Source organism: Ursus americanus, chromosome 31 (genome assembly GCF_024610735.1).
Source record: "Ursus americanus isolate L20-20 chromosome 31, mUrsAme1.1.p, whole genome shotgun sequence".
Taxonomy (NCBI): Eukaryota; Metazoa; Chordata; class Mammalia; order Carnivora; family Ursidae; genus Ursus; species Ursus americanus.
This window is the reverse complement of record NC_142157.1, coordinates 33,564,233-33,579,724: the sequence shown is the minus strand read 5'-3', so window position 1 is coordinate 33,579,724 and position 15,492 is coordinate 33,564,233. Positions and strand designations below refer to the sequence as shown.

At 48.5% G+C, this 15,492-nt stretch overlaps 1 protein-coding gene across 1 annotated transcript; it reads right to left on the bottom strand.

Moving 5' to 3' along the window:
- Positions 1 to 2,540: 2,540 nt before the first annotated feature.
- On the bottom strand, positions 2,541 to 11,022 carry KLF6 (KLF transcription factor 6). Its single transcript, XM_045812925.2, has 4 exons — positions 10,679 to 11,022; positions 7,274 to 7,847; positions 5,722 to 5,845; positions 2,541 to 5,264 (listed from the first exon to the last, which is right to left on the bottom strand). Exons 1-4 carry the CDS (start codon positions 10,778 to 10,780, stop codon positions 5,213 to 5,215), a joined length of 852 nt encoding a protein of 283 aa, XP_045668881.1. The 5' UTR covers positions 10,781 to 11,022; the 3' UTR covers positions 2,541 to 5,212.
- Between the last annotated feature and the right edge of the window lie 4,470 nt (positions 11,023 to 15,492).

Genomic DNA, 15,492 nt, shown 5'->3' with positions numbered 1-15,492 from the left:
ATAAATATAACTTCATTTTAAAGTGCATCCAGTGGAACGAGCAGAAGGCTCTCATGAGAGCTTGGACAAGACAGAAAGCAGGGGTGGGTGGTGATGGAAACCTTGCTCTTTGGCATTTGAGAGAGCTGGACCGAATGCTTAGCCTGCTTTTTACTGGCTGAGCGATCTCGGAAAATCAGCTTTAACTTCGTGAAGCCTCAGTATTCCCTATCTGTGAAATGGGGGTAACTCCTGCTGTGTGGCACGCTCTGGGAAACAGATATAAGTACCCCCGCGCGAGAGAAAACATACTGCCTGCCCAACTCCTGGTTAAGGCGCAAGAAATAGTAATCATCTTCATCATCACCCACATTTGGGAGGGGGATAATTTAGTTTGAGAAGGAGGATTGTGGTGAAAAAAATAGCTCAGACTACCAGAAGGTTAAATCCTAAGAAAGGAACTACATAGGAAAGCTATGTTCTTTCTCCATAGCAATTAAAATATGAGGGTAAACAACTTGACTCCAATCGCCCCCACTGCCCCTCGGGCACCCAGGTCAGCTGGGATGTGCAGAATACGATTGGTGCCTCGGGACAACTGGAGACACTTTGGATCTGCCGCGGCTACAATGGCACTTTTCAAAGAGGTTTTCTTCTCCTTTTTTTTTTTTTTAAATTAAAAAAAAATGGTATGCCATAAAGCACCAAATGCCTGAATAACTTAACTATAATTAAAGGGGCAAAGGGCAATTTGAGAACGTTCCATTTTCCATTCTAAGTCAGAGCAATTTTCCCAACAATACTTTCTACTGTAGCAAAAGAGAACTTTTCTAGATGTGAGCCGAGCATTCTGAAAATGGTGAATGTGTAATTTGAAATCCACCCTATACTCACAGACCACAGAATTGTAGTGCTGTATGAAATGCCAGACACATGTGACCTGGCCCAAAATATTTTAGCAATAAGAAAATTGAGGTCCTGTGAAACACAGCAAATTGCCCAGAAGCACACAGCTAGTTCAAACAGAAACGTATCCTTTCTTTGAGCTAGGTTTCAAAAAATTCGTTAAACACATTGAAATTTTTTAGACTTCTATAAATATCCTTGGTTTACAGCCGATTTCTTACACGACGCGGCTTCTAACAGCCTTATTTGAACATAACTGAGCTGTTCAGCATAGTCTCCGCATGACAAAGTGGTCAAGTCTTACTAGTAGCCGAGAATGCATTATCAAGGCTTTATTTAGCCGTACTGTCAGGGCAATCCAACTATTAGTCATCTTGACATGTGCCTCAGAACACCACACACCCATGAGTCCTGGCAAAAATTGCATCTGCTTCCTGCTGCCTCCCACACTTCAACTCTTTGCAAATTGCAGATATTTTTACTGCCGTTCTAGAAAGAAAATTACTTAACATTCCTAATCTGGGGAGGCATTTAAACGTCCCCTCCCTAATTATAAAATTAAAAGCCGACTAGTGTAAAGTCTGCATGTTAGCAAAATGAGGATACGCTAGGAAGAGCAGTAGTGAGCAAGCGAAAATCAAGCACTTCCTGAAACGACGACGTTAGGAAGTTCATGCCTACGGAAATTTCTGTCATCCCGCAGCCCCCTTCTTCTAGAAAGCACATTGGTTTTACCCTGTCACTCCCGAGTCTTCATATGATCTGGAAATGGACTTGTAGGCGGACCAATTGCTACTTATCACATAGCAAAACCAAGCCCAAGATCGAAAGCTGTTCACACGAAACATTTCTGAAAACCAAAAGCGTTTGTATTTTCAAACCCTACATTTAATACGTGCTGTTGGCCCTAAACATTGTATCTATCTGGCTACATAAAATCATGTGATCATGTAAACGATCTTTTACTTTGTGCCCTATTTCACTGGGCTGATCAGTAAACATATGGTTTATACAGAAGAGTGGGTTGAAGGCCAGGGGGTGACTTTTGGACCTGCTGCCCCGCCTCTGTCATTTCTACCCTTCTCAGAGCAAGATCAGTTTCCTCTTTCCACCTTAGCTCCCAGGACAGGCTGTTCAAAAGTCAGGGGGGAAAGGCAGGCAAGTGGCTGTCAGAATTGCACAAGCGATATTTCCCAAGGAGGAGCCATGCTGATTAATAAAACAGGAATCTGTTTCGACACCCTGGCCTCACCCCCGCCCCCAAGAAAAGAACCACCAGACTCAAGATGCTGATAAGAATTCTTTTATGTTATTCCAATAAAAAATACATTCATACAGAAATATAACAATCTTGCAAAAAACAATTTCAAATAAAATCTTGTAAAACAAAATTTTACAAAAATCTTACAAAGATTCTTTAGATAACAGGGTGCTTCAAAAAAAAAAAAGGAATTTCACTAATAGAAATTTTTTTTTAACGTCAAGCAAAAAGTTTCTGCTTGATTGAGGCTCAGTTATCACCTGAACAGAATGTAATTCTTTATGTACTTGCTTATTATGAAAATTACAGGCATTGACACACATGGCACCCAGCCCCACCCAAACAACTTCACGGTGTTTCATAAGTGAGACAAGCCAGTGCAAGTTGTTGTGGGTTTGTTTGTTTTTTTTTTTTTTCCTTTTTTGTCTTTTGTTTACCTTCTTGCTTAATGGAATTGTTATGGCTAACACAGCAGGGCCAAAAAAGGAGTTTCCCCAAACCCAGCAAATCCAGTGCCTGGATTTGGAGTTGCCAAAAGAAAAGTGCATTTTCCCCTCAGCAAAATGAAATGAGTTCTTCAGGTAAGTGTATTCCTCAGCCCAGATTAAAAAACAACAACAAAAACAAAAACAAAACCAAAAAAAACCAGTTATGTGAGCTTTCCTCATTGCTCATTTCCAGGAAGATCAAACAAAATACCAGCCCAGCCAGACTCATATGTGTATATATATATATATATATACATATATATAAAGAAAAGATCCACACCCACGAGCCAGCAGCTGGATGACATATCAGCTGTCCATGCTGCGGTATGCCAATTCGGGGAAATTACTCGTTGGAAAAACTGGAAGAATCTATGTGCTGGAAAAAATAGCTTCATCTGCATAAAAAGTATTCGAAAAAAGAATCCCTGGGATTCCGCTTCCTCTTAGGTTAGATGTTCTAATGAGGCTGAAATTCAAAATCAAACCCTTAGTGTGTCTGAGACCAATTCGTGGGCTAGGATTCCCTTCGTGCCACTTTCGAACGGCTGAAGGTCCCTTATTCTGGACCCGCCAATAACGACGAGTAAAGTCAGCAGTCTGGAACAGACTGGATGCCAAGAATCTGTAGCAAATCATGAAATTACAGATAAAGCCTTTAAAAAGTTACGGTTTTCATTTTTACCTCCTTTATGGCCATTCTGAAATACTTCTTCACAGGCTGTGGAATTTTCTATCTAAACATTCTCATTTCTCCTTAGAAAAATATTTATATATTATCTATATATATGTATATATATACACACACACACGCACACACATACACATACTATACACACGAATACACATACACAAGAATTCTGCCCACTTTTTAAAAAAAAGTAATATACTTTCTGTATTACCAACAGATAGCTAGATAGATATGTGGAGCTTGTGCCTTTTAAGCAAATACATTAACATTGTTTTTTTTTTTTATACTTCTGTATCTTTAATATGTGTGACAACGTTACATATTAAATACGGCCGGTGTGTGATCTATACAATTGTTGTGCAAAGTCTATATGAAAGTCTCATGGTGGCAGAAATGGTCCGATTTTCCAATTATCACGTGTTTTCCACTTTAACACTGACGGTCAAGTTGTCTAAAATATCGAGTAAATACTGACTTGTTTGGGGAGTTTTTAACCTCTCTATTTGTCTTTGTGAAGGAGGACTTTAAAGAGATTTTTTTTTCTGTATTATATATTGATACAGTACAATGCCAGGTGAAAAAAGAGCCTTAATAAAGCATGCATCACCCATACCCCTGTATGAGACCCCCACAGAAGGGGTCACTTGCATAAGGCACCATTATTAAGATCTACAGTGCATTAACAGCTAGAAAACCAGAAATTAGTCCTCAAGGCATAAATAAGAGAAACTTAGCTGCATGAGAAAACAGTTTCTAAGCTTTAGTGGTTTTATCCACCCAACTGAGAAAAATTTTAGGTTCTCAGTCTAATGTAACATTAGACTAGCAATTCCCAGCCCTAGCATTCTTGATACCCAACATATGCCCAATGTCTTCAAAGGGCATCAGGAAATTCTCCAAAAAGGTAATTCAAATTCAGAATCATTTAAAAAATAATCCTATGCTGCACAACGCCTTTCTGAAAGGGGAGTGTTATAAAATCGCTGGGGGGGGGGCGTGGGGGAGGATTGTGTATTGCCAGGCCCCGATGGCGAGGGATCACTGAATTTGACCAATCCTATCTTAGCTGCTCAGTAACTGGAATCAACATTGTAGTCCTGATTTAAGAATGGAAAGCAGTTCCCCAGACCATGCATTACTTTTTGTCTTATAAGGAAAAGTTATCAACGTGTTATATTTGTAAATACACAGCTTATACAACGGGTAACAAATGAGCTCTGTTGTAGCAAGTAAACAAGCTACTTGACACATTGCACGTTTTTTTTTTTCGTAGCTGCACCAGACACCGAAAGTTCTCTCACACGGGGAGGGGCTCCCCTCCCCACACCCATTCACCACTCCGGGGGGTCTTGACCACCCACTCCCGCCCTCCATGTTTTCCCTTCTTCTTTTTTTTGTCTTTTTTTTTTTTTTTTCTTCTAAGGCGCAGACCCCACCCCCCAGGAAATGATCGGTGGTCATCTCATCTCGTGGGATACTCCTCACACACAAAACATTCAAACTCCGCGCTTGCTGCCTCTTGCGGTCTTGCTACCGCAAGGGAAAAAGACTCTGTCCCCATCACACAGTCAGTAACTAACAGACCCTCCACAGACAGTCAACCCAACCATTAACATTCTCAGTGCACATGCTCACGGCAAAGGCTTAGGGACCACTCAGAAGATAGGTACCAGTGGCGAGTCCAGGGCCACCCAAACACCACACACCGCAGGTGCTCTGCCGCTTCTGACATGACGTTTCTCGCCCTCGAAAGACCTTCCAAGTAGAGGTCCTGGAGGCAACTGGGTGGGGTGCAAAATGGCATGCTTCGGCTGGAACACGCACCCTCCTTCCACGGCCGTCTCTCAGCCTGGAAGCCTTTTAGCCCGCGGGATTCGCCGCTCTGCTCCCTCAGAGGTGCCTCTTCATGTGCAGGGCCAGGTGGTCGGACCTGGAGAAACACCTGCAGAGCAAAGCAGCCCCCGACACGTTAGGTCTCCAGCCTTCCCGAGCTGATGGCCCACCCGGCCTGCGCTCCCCGGGCCCAGCCCCTCTCCGAGGCAAGGCGGGAACCCACGGAGTCCCGGCCATTCCCATTTGGGCTTCTGGGGCAGGAAACCCCGACGGAGGGGCATATAAAGGAAGGCCTCCCATCAGCTCTCTGGAGGATTCCACCTGACCTTATTACTCAACCTTCAGGTGTGTACGGATGAAGGCCGACCTCCAGAAAGTATGAATGAAATCACTCTGTGCTCACGCACACAGAACCCAGCTCTTCCTAATTTGGACAACTGGCAGATTACAGACTGTCTCAGAAAGGCCCAGGCTCAAACGCGGGACAGGGAAGCGCCTGCCTTCTTTCCTGCGGCCTGTTCCTCCCCGGAGAGGCCATTCTGCGTCCCTGCGCTTTGTGCACGTACCTGTCACAGTGAGAACATTTAAAAGGCTTGGCACCAGTGTGCTTTCTGAAGTGTCTGGTTAACTCATCGCTTCTTGCAAAACGCCACTCACACCCTTCCCATGAGCATCTGTAAGGCTTTTCTCCTGGGAAGAGAGCACACGACAAGCACACGGTGATTTCCCTGAACAGGAGAAGGTGTGCAGCGACAGGGCGGCTGGACAAATGTCAACTCGGGAGCCAGCTCCGGGGCCGGCCCCGCTTAAGCACGGAGCTGGCACTCGAGGTGACACAACGGAGCCCCTTCCTGACCCAGGCCTGGGCCGCCGAGTGCCGTGGACGGGACCGGGGCCGGGCAGAGCCCACGTGACCGTCATCGGAGTTACCGTGTAAGAATGACAAATACTCAGACTGGCGAAATACTTCAGGGGTGACGTGTCAGCCCGCTGGACCCACAGCCCTGGCGGGGGCAGGGTTTTATTGCTTTCTCCATGGAAACGGTTCTCTCAAGCACTAATTTTGCTCCTTACTCACTTCCCTGTGGAATGAGGCTTTGTACTTTCCTCCGGGAAATGACATTTCTCCAAAACTGAGGTCATGAGTTTCTGGGAAACCCCATCCTGAGGCCTTCAAAGCACTTTCTAAATGACAATCAAGTGACCAAAGTGACCTCTTCCATCAGTCAGACAAGAAATATGAATTCACTAAAAGTGCTACCTGAGGCAATCAAGACGTTGCCCCAGCCAGTGCCCAAGTGGGCTGTCGGGACAGACGGGGGCCGGGGGGGGGGACCTGGGTCCTGACCGTGGCTCTGCCGGGGACCCCGACTTGAGGGCTCCGAGGTCCCCTCTCGTCGCCGGGCAGGTCAGAGCTTACATGACTCCACATGCACGATCCCTCCCCACTCGGGAACCTGCGTGACTCTTCACCCAGCTACCCCGGACCAGCACAGTCATCTCAGATGCGAGTTCCATCTGAGTTGTGGGCTTTCATTACAAAGCTGTTCTGTGTGTGGGGTTTTTTTTTTTTTTTTTTTTCCAACCGGTATCAGAAAACAAAGGCCACGTGATACACAGAGAACTTCTCAGCAAGTACCCGGGGATCAGTACTGCTTCCATGGAGCGCGTGGGTCAAGCTCCCAGCTCACGGCCCCGTGGACACCCGCATGCTCTGTACCCCCCAGCCACCCCTTCCCCCCACCCTTGGGTTTCATTTCAGAAACTTGGGAGGTTAACTCCACAAAACGGGATGCCTGGATGCTGCACACCGGGCACCGGGGGTGGGGGGGGCCCATCACCGGGAAGGTTGGAGTGAGTGAGGGATGGGGTGTAGGCGGAGAATGGGATTTACCTCATTTGTTTAATCTGAAAGTCTCGCCCGTTCATCGGGCTCACACGTCCAGTCTTTGAGCTCCTACTCTGTCCTCCCCAGAGACCCAACTCTTTTGGGGAAGCATGAGGTGAGGATGTGTCTGCTCTGCCAGCCTCCTGTGGAGCCCCGGCCCCCTCCCAGGGCTGGTGCAATTCAGTGGCGCCCACCAGCAGCCCACCTCCCGCGTCGCAGGAGGGACTGACCTGTGTGAGTGCGCTGATGTGCTTTCAAGTGGGAGCTTTTGGTGTAAACTTTCCTGCAGCCGTTAAAGTGGCAGCGGTGCACCCGCCTCCGGCCATCCGGGGAGGCGTCCCCGCTGCCCTTGTCACCCGGCTTTCCCGCAGTCCCACTGCGCAGCTTCCCGGGGGGGTGCAGCTCGCCAGGCACGCAGCCCCACAGGTGCGAAGGCTCCCTGCTTAGTTCTGGAGAAGATGGGGGCGTGGAGGTGACCGAGGAGCTCAGGGTCCCCGAGTTGACTAAGACTTCACCGATGGGGTCGGAGGTAAACTTGGTGGTGGGAGAAAGCTCCTCAGAGCTGTCGGACGACTCGCTGCTCACATCGGAGTTCAGGCTGTTGGTCTCCAGGTTGTAAGCAAAGCCGGGGCTGTTCAGAGCATCCTCGGGGGGACTGGAGGAAAGCTTCAGGTCCGGGTCCTCCTTTTTCTCCCGAGCCAAGATGATTTTGGTCCACAGATCTTCCTGGCTGTCGAACTTGATTTCGGAGGCTGACACATAGCAGGGTTCGCTCTGGAGGTAACGTTCCAACTCCAGGCAGGTCTGTGCAAAAGGAACCACAAGAAGGCACGTGATCGTTATGACGACTAACAATGGAACTGAAAGCACGTTTCCAAAAACATGCAGGAATCAAGGGCAAACAGACTGTGGCCGTGGGGCTGTAAGAATCGCATCTCTAGGAGAGCGAGAGGAAAGCTGTTTCTAGGAATGGATATGCAATCAGGAGAAGGACCAGAGGTGGAACCTCTCTGGGCCTTCCCAGGTTGGACCAGTGGCCCCAAGGACTGATGGTCCCCAAGCCACCTCTGTCATAGTTACCAGTGTTGACATGGCTACTGAGTTTCTGTAAACCACACAAAGAAAACCAGCTGCAAACACATGCCCCCCGACAGGTTTAACCAGATCATCTGACAGTCTCGAGAACCATGTGCTTTAAGGGATGCTCCGGCCACCCTCGTTTCTCACGCACAAGACAGAAAGGCCGCACTGCACGCGAGGCAATGTGTTCTGACATTGCATGTGTCTTTCTTTAGAGACACAGCTGAGAGCACAGGGCCACACTCAGCCGGCAGACGCAGCGAGCTGACGGTCTGCGTTCGGGGCCATCAATGGAGCTGCGGAGAAGCCACCCCGTTTCCTGTAGAGCCCCGACCTAGGAGGCTTTCAGAGAATGCCATTCCCAAGTGCGGGGCCAGGCTCGCACACAACTTTAATGACTTCCACGGTGGTCAGAGAAAAACAAGAGCTTCAACAACAGGAGTGGAGAAATAATTCCAGAACGGCCATCTGCTATTGTAAACGATTCAGGAGGGGAAATTCCTCCCCAGCCCTGCTGGGAGTCCCACAATGGACAAGAACTTCATCTACTGGCCAAGAGTACAACTGTATGAGTCATCACTCTGTTTCTTTCACGCAATGCCAAAGGAGACTTCCTTTTGAAATTCTGACCAGCGGCCAAAAAAGGACCCGGTTCAAATATACATGCAGTGTGTCATGGACAGTGCCCCTCCCCAGCCCCACAACCAACCTTTCAAGAAGCTACAACTGCCGAGAGACCAGCATCCCCTCTCCCCACCATCTCAAACTTTCTAGCCACTGGAAAAGAAAAACGGTAGGAAACATTTTAGGATTAAATTATGTCTGCCCTTATCTTTACTAGGATCAACTGCCTGCATGTCCTTATAAGGCTGTCTATGCAACTGCAATTCTACGGATTTACATTTCTACAGCAAACTCTGTTCTTTTTAGCAAATCATTTTCAGGACTAGCAGAAGCCTACCCGAAGGGCTCCTGCTTGCTTGCTTACTTAGCAAATGTGCCTGCTGTAACATAGCACATACCCTTCCCCCTCCCCACAGACTCGTCACAGAGCTAGCATGAGCAAGCAAAGGGGAAAAAACAATCATTGTTTTCTCTTTACCCCTAAAATTAGACGTCTGAGTTACAGTGCATACAACAGTGTTCTGAGAAACAGTGTTCTGAGGAGAGACGGCCAGGTTTATTGATGTGCCAAAGAAAAAGGAAAGCACATTTACTGAGATCTTGTTAAACTTTAATAATCTGGCTAATTTAAAATCTCCATTATGCTGATAAGCACTGGGGACCAAAACGTAGCTCTCTCAGAGTTTAAAAGCCTCTGAAGGCAACCGGGAGCTCAGCCTGGCTTGTGGCCCAAATCCCAAATGCCCGAAGGAAACTACTTAGATCAATTTCAATCACGTCCTAGGGAGCAGCTTCTTTAGGAGGAAAAGGGGGGAGGGGAGAGGAAGGCAGGATAGGGCTGGGAACAATTAAGCAGGCTTGTGAAGGCTGCAACACTTTGCATTTCATCCCTTTTAAAAGCTTTCTAGGCTTTGAAACGCACAGAACATATTTGATCTGCTAATTCACTTTGCGACAAAAAGCAAACAGCCTAGCAGGGCAGAGAGACAGCCCCGACCCCTCCTTCTGTCTTTTTAAAGACAATGGGACAAGTGTCAGAATCTCTCTCCCTTTAGGCAATCCTAACGAACTGGGGGGGGGGTAACTTTCTTAAATGTCCAATGTCAAAAATTCCAGTTCTACTAAAAAAAAAATGCTGGAAACCGAGACTCTTCTTCTCAAACTCAGACTTGAAGCAATTTGGACGGGCTCATTGTCATATGACTGATAAGTCACTGGTTGTGCAAACACTGTTGGCTTTTTTTTTTTTTTTTTCTGGTCAACAAAAGAAGCAGGTAAGAAAAACAAGGCAGATCGAAACAAATCTTAAGGATTCCAAAAAGGAAAAAGAAACTGGAAATGGCCTAGCAGAGAAAAAAGGAGCTGGTGGATGTTTCACTGGTGACATTTTTAATAATAATAATAATAATAATAATTTAAAAACTCTATGTACAAACACTAAAAAACCAAAACCAAATTCCCCATTAAAAAAAAACACAAAAAAACAAAACAAAACAAAAAACCCTTGGCAGTCCAGGCAAGTTCATATGACAAGATCCAGCTGTGGAGTCTGGAGCCGGTACAAGGCACCAAACTTCTGCCAAGGGCTCGGGCCGGGATCAGGCCGCGGAGCTGGGACTGCCCTCGGGAGGATGCAGCCCAGCAGCCCCAGAAACGGGCGAAAACACTCGGAGAGACGAAGCGTTGCTGCGCCCCGCTCATATGACAACTCCGCTCCACGCCGTCAAAGGCCCCTTTAAAGTGCCTTCCGCACGCAGACAGCGCAAGTACGTTTTGAGTCTCATTATTTTAATTTTTCAAAAATTTACCCAAACCATTAAAAAAAAAAGAGAAAAAGAAATGCACCTCCAACCACACACCATCCTGTCCGTGCGTGCATGCACTCCCTCCTCGGTGCACCGGGCACCTGGCACACGAAAATTCCTATTTACCTGTTGCCAATATTCCTCCAGGGAGGGCAGCGCCGAGAAGTAACCAGTCTCGTGCACAATCTGGAGTTCCTGGAAGATGCTGCACATTGGGAGTACATCCATGTCGGGTTGGAAAAGACAGTCACTGCTGTTGTGAAAACAGGGAGGTGTGCGGTCTGGAGTCGGGAGCGCAGCAGCCGTGCCTGCAGCGCCGGGGAAAGTTTCATGCAAACTCAGTGCACAGCAATTAGGCGCCGCGGGTTCGGATCCTGCCGGAGCCGAGAGACGCGCTCGCGAGCCCACACAATATTTGCAAACACCGGACTGACTGCAAACGTAACCCCTGCAAAACTTCCCTATTCAAAGCTCCGCTGCCAGCCTCCCCCTCCTCCCCGCCTGGCTCCCCCCACTCCCTCCCCCCACGTGACTCGCCCGCGCCCGCCCCGCGGACCGCCCAATCACGCTGCGCCCGGCCCGGGGGCTGCGCGCCGGTGATGTCAGCTCCGGCCAATGGCAGGCGGTGACTCACAGCGGCCCCGCCTGGCGTGACCGAGCCTCTCCATCACAGCCCTCGCCATTGGCTCAATTCGAACTTCAGGCGGCTCTGATTGGAAGGCGTCCTCGCAGGCTATTTTTAGCAGGGTATATAAGGCGCGGGCCGCCGCGCGCCGGAGGAGTCGGCGCTGGGAGGTGCGGGCCGAGCGGCTCAGTGAGCCCGCGGCCGGCCGAGGGAGGCTCTCCTCCCGTCCCCGGGCCGCGTCCCATCCCCCGGTCCCCGTGCCCCGTGCCCCGTTCCTCGGGTCGGGTCTCGGCCCGGTCGCCCCGGCCCACAGCTCAGGCCAGCAGTCTCATCCCCGGCCTGCCCTGCGGTCTTCGTCACCCAGGCCCCGTCCCGGTCGCCAGATCGGCCGTTCCCATCCCGCCTCCGGGCCGGTCACTTTGGCCCCGTCACCCCGGGCCCCGTCCCCTGTCCCCCGGCAGAGCGGCTCAGTGCCCCGAGGGGAGCCAGGCGGGCCCCCTCGTCCCTGTCCCTCCTCCGTCCACCTTCGGGGCCGCGCTGCTCCCCTCGTTCTTCCTTCTGTCCCTCCCCCTCTAACCTCGGGGCCGCCCTGCGCCCCTGGCCCCCTCTGTTCCCCTCCGATCGCCTCCACCTCCTCTGACCCTTCTCTGTCCCCCGTCAGTCCTCTGCCCCCCATCCTCTTCTGTCCACCCACCTTCCTCTGTTCCCCCCAACCCCGTCGCCCTCCGTCCTCCTTTTCCCCCATGTCCCCCATCCTCTTCTGTCCCCCTCCATCTTCCTCTGTCCCCCAATCCCCCTCTGCTCCATCTTGTCCCCTCTGTCCCTCCCCCTCCGGAACCACCCTACCCACTCTGTACTCTGTGCCCCCCCCTTGTCACCCTCCACCCCCCATTCTCCTCTGCCCCCCATCCCCCTCAGACCTCAGGCCCACAATGCCGGTGACCCCTGGAGTTGGAGGACAGAGCCAGTGTGTGGGGGGGAACCTGACAAGCTGGGAGTGAAACGGAGTCTCTCCTTCCCCCTCCCTCCCTGGCACACACACCTGTAGGCCTGGGAAACCTGCCTAAACTGCGGGAAAGAGTCAGAAAGGCCTGGAAGATGGATGCTGGGTCTGCTGGCTTTGAGTCGGGTACTTTAGGATGAAGTGTACGTTTTACACCCTGATTCTGTGAGAAAGAATTTTGACCTTTAAAGAAGAGATGCCCTATAACTGGTTCTCAGTAGGGTCTCAAGCCTAGCACAGCATCCATAAGGTACTTGTTGAAAGTCCAGCCCCCAAACCTGCAGCATCTGAAGCTGGGGTGGGGTGGGGCTGTCCCAGCCATTGTGTTTGAACAGCGAGGTGTTCTGTTGCCCACTGAAGCTTTGCCAACCAGGGATCTGGAACTCGAAGTGTCCATTTACTTGTAACCTACCACACGATGGCCTTCATCCTAAGACGGTGCAGAGTCTACGGCTAATGGGGAGGAATCTGTTTATCTGGTAGAGCTGCAATCTCCCAGAACCCTCAGCAAGGTTAACAACTAAGCTTTTCCTCTGAATGTGCAAACCATTTAAATTAGGATGGTGCTGACATTCAACGTGTTTCTTTCCCATATGAATTATGTCCTAAAATATACCATAATGTTCATTTTCAAGAAAAATGCCAAGACCACAAAGAATGTGCATTTTAAAATTCAAAATGGAAAACTGAATTATAACTAGTAGTTTCATTTTTATCTCAAGATAGAGTTTAATGAACATCCTTTTGAAGTTTTTAAAAATGTACCATGTAAAAGGATTTTGAGAGGATTTTGTATGTTACATTTGCACAGATTAGAGCAGACTAGAATATACCAGGATTATGACCCTGTAAGGTTCTAGGCAGGGACCTTTGTTTGGGAATCCAAAGTTGGAAAAGGTTATTAGCTCAATGATCTATCACAGAGTCTGTGAAGATGATCCACAGTGAATCAATACGAGTGATCATTGGCCTGTGTTCGTGTCATTTTGCCCCAGAAACAAAGAGGATGTCTAGTCTTCTGTCAGTGAGACGTGTACCTCGGGTCTATTTCCAGGAACAGAGATGGTTTGGCCTTGAACCATCCACAGGTTGAGCCAACCTGGTGACCAGCAGCTGGTCATCTTTGGGATATGGTTCCAAGAGTGTGGTTTTGTTGGGGGTAGGATTTTCTTAGTATTTAGTAGCCATTGCCAAAGGAAGCAAAAATCCAGGGCATATACAAGTGACCAAAGCCGGCATCCCGGCATATGGGCATATGGAGGAAAGTCAGGGCAAGGGAGGGCAGTCCTCCCCAAGTCCTGAGAAGGGAACAGCTCTGTGCAGTGCATATGGGTGTCATGGTAATGGTGCCCTATGTACCTTTTGGACAATTAACTATTCATTGTTTTAATAATTTTCCTTATCTGCATTCCCATGGAATGCAGATTTGTCCTTGTCTCATGCACGCATTGACAAATAGTTAGAAGACTGTATAGTTTATTTTTAAAATAGTGAGCCTAATTGGACATGATACAGAGATGCTCAAAATGGTAATTTTCAGAAAAAAAAAAATAAAATGGTATAGAAACAGGATATGTAGACTGGTTTTCAAAGAGAATGAGCTCTGTGACCTCCCACTACACCCGTGAGCCATCCAGCTCATGTTATTCATATTCACGCCCTGTGACTGGCCAGGTATTTGGGACTCTCCTACGTTTACAAAATCGGCACAGCTCCCTGCGGCGGGGGAGGTGGGAGATATATTGGAGGGGAGCTATCTTAAAACAGAGGCATTTCTGTTCCTGGTAGGAGCAGCTATTTGGTGGGGAAACAGTGTCAGCCTCCTATGAGAAAAAAGTCTGCGTGGGATCCGAGTTATACTAGTCACATCTGATTTCTAAAAAGATGGGCACAGAAGATTCGGAGAAGGCCAGAGTTATTTGGAGGAGGGGGAGCGTGGCATGGTATTTAAAACTCCAGCTATCCTTGCTACACGTGCGGCCTTGGTCACGTCCTTTAAATAGGAGATGAAAATGTCTGTTAGAATCAGTTTGGTAGGATTGAAAGATGATGCATGAAAACCCCTGGTTTATGACAAATAGTCATTTCATAAATTGAAGGCAGTATTTCAGTTATTCAACATACATTAATCTCTTCAGTTTGCTGTTGTTATTTGCTTTATAAACCCTCCTCCTCCCCCCACTTTTTAAAAATTTGATGAGTGAGTGTAGACGGCAGATCGCATCGCCAGTCAGAGGCGAGGTTGGGCCCATAGTGAGGTCCAGGAACTCCAGAAGAGCTTCTTTGGGGCGCCTGGATGGCTTGGTCAGTTAAGCGTCTGCCTCTTGGTTTTGGCTCAGGTTGTGATCTCAGGGCTGTGGGACTGAGCCCCACATCGGGCTCCCTGCTCAAAGGGCAGTCTGCATGAGGTTCTTTTTCCCTCTCCCTCTGCCCCTCCCCCATCTCTTTAAAATAAATAAATAAAATCTTAAAAAAAAAAAAAAAAGCGAGCCTCTCTGTCCCACGCACCCCACCCTGCAGATCTCCTTCCCTCCCACCCCTTCTCGCTCTCCAAGCTGTCGGAGAGAAAATCCTCAACTCCAGTTGCTGAGCGTGACCCTTGTTCTTCTCCATCTCCCTCTGCCCATCTGTCAGTGGTCACACTGCCCACCATCTTCAGAGGCTCAGGACCCTTCTCTGTGGCTGCCCCAGGCTCTTCACGTTCCGGGATCATAGAGGAGTCTGACGCCATAGCAACCCCATGCCGATTCCTCACCTCCCCCCACCCGCACACATGCCCTCTTCCATTTCCTCTCTGGTCACACTTGGGTCATACTCAGACATTTCATACCACTAAATTCTATCTGCCACTTTTAGAAAAAATAAAGTTTGTCTTTTAAACCTAACTTTCAGCTTAAAGATGTATAGGGTGAAATACAAGCTTTTGGTATGTTCAATCCTCCCTTTTCTTCTAGATAATTCAGGTAGGGCTCTTAAGAGGAGTCTTATGAAGGCTGAGCCAAGGGTCATTCCAGCAATGCCCCCAATGATATTGACGGACAAGATGCTCTGTTGGACGAGAAGCTGCTTTTGTTTCATTTTGGTTTTGGTGTTATTACCAAAACATCAATTACTATACGCCATTCAGGTACGGATTTGCTCCTTAAACAACTATTAGTGCTGAGAATAGCTAATCAGGAAAGTTCTCTATTGATAGTTTTTAATAGATGTTCAACTTACGTTATCAACCTAGGGAACGTGCTCAGCGCTCTGGCCCTGAGGCCTCCAGGGCATCAAAGGGGGAAAATTTATACACACCTAAAGCCTCTGTTT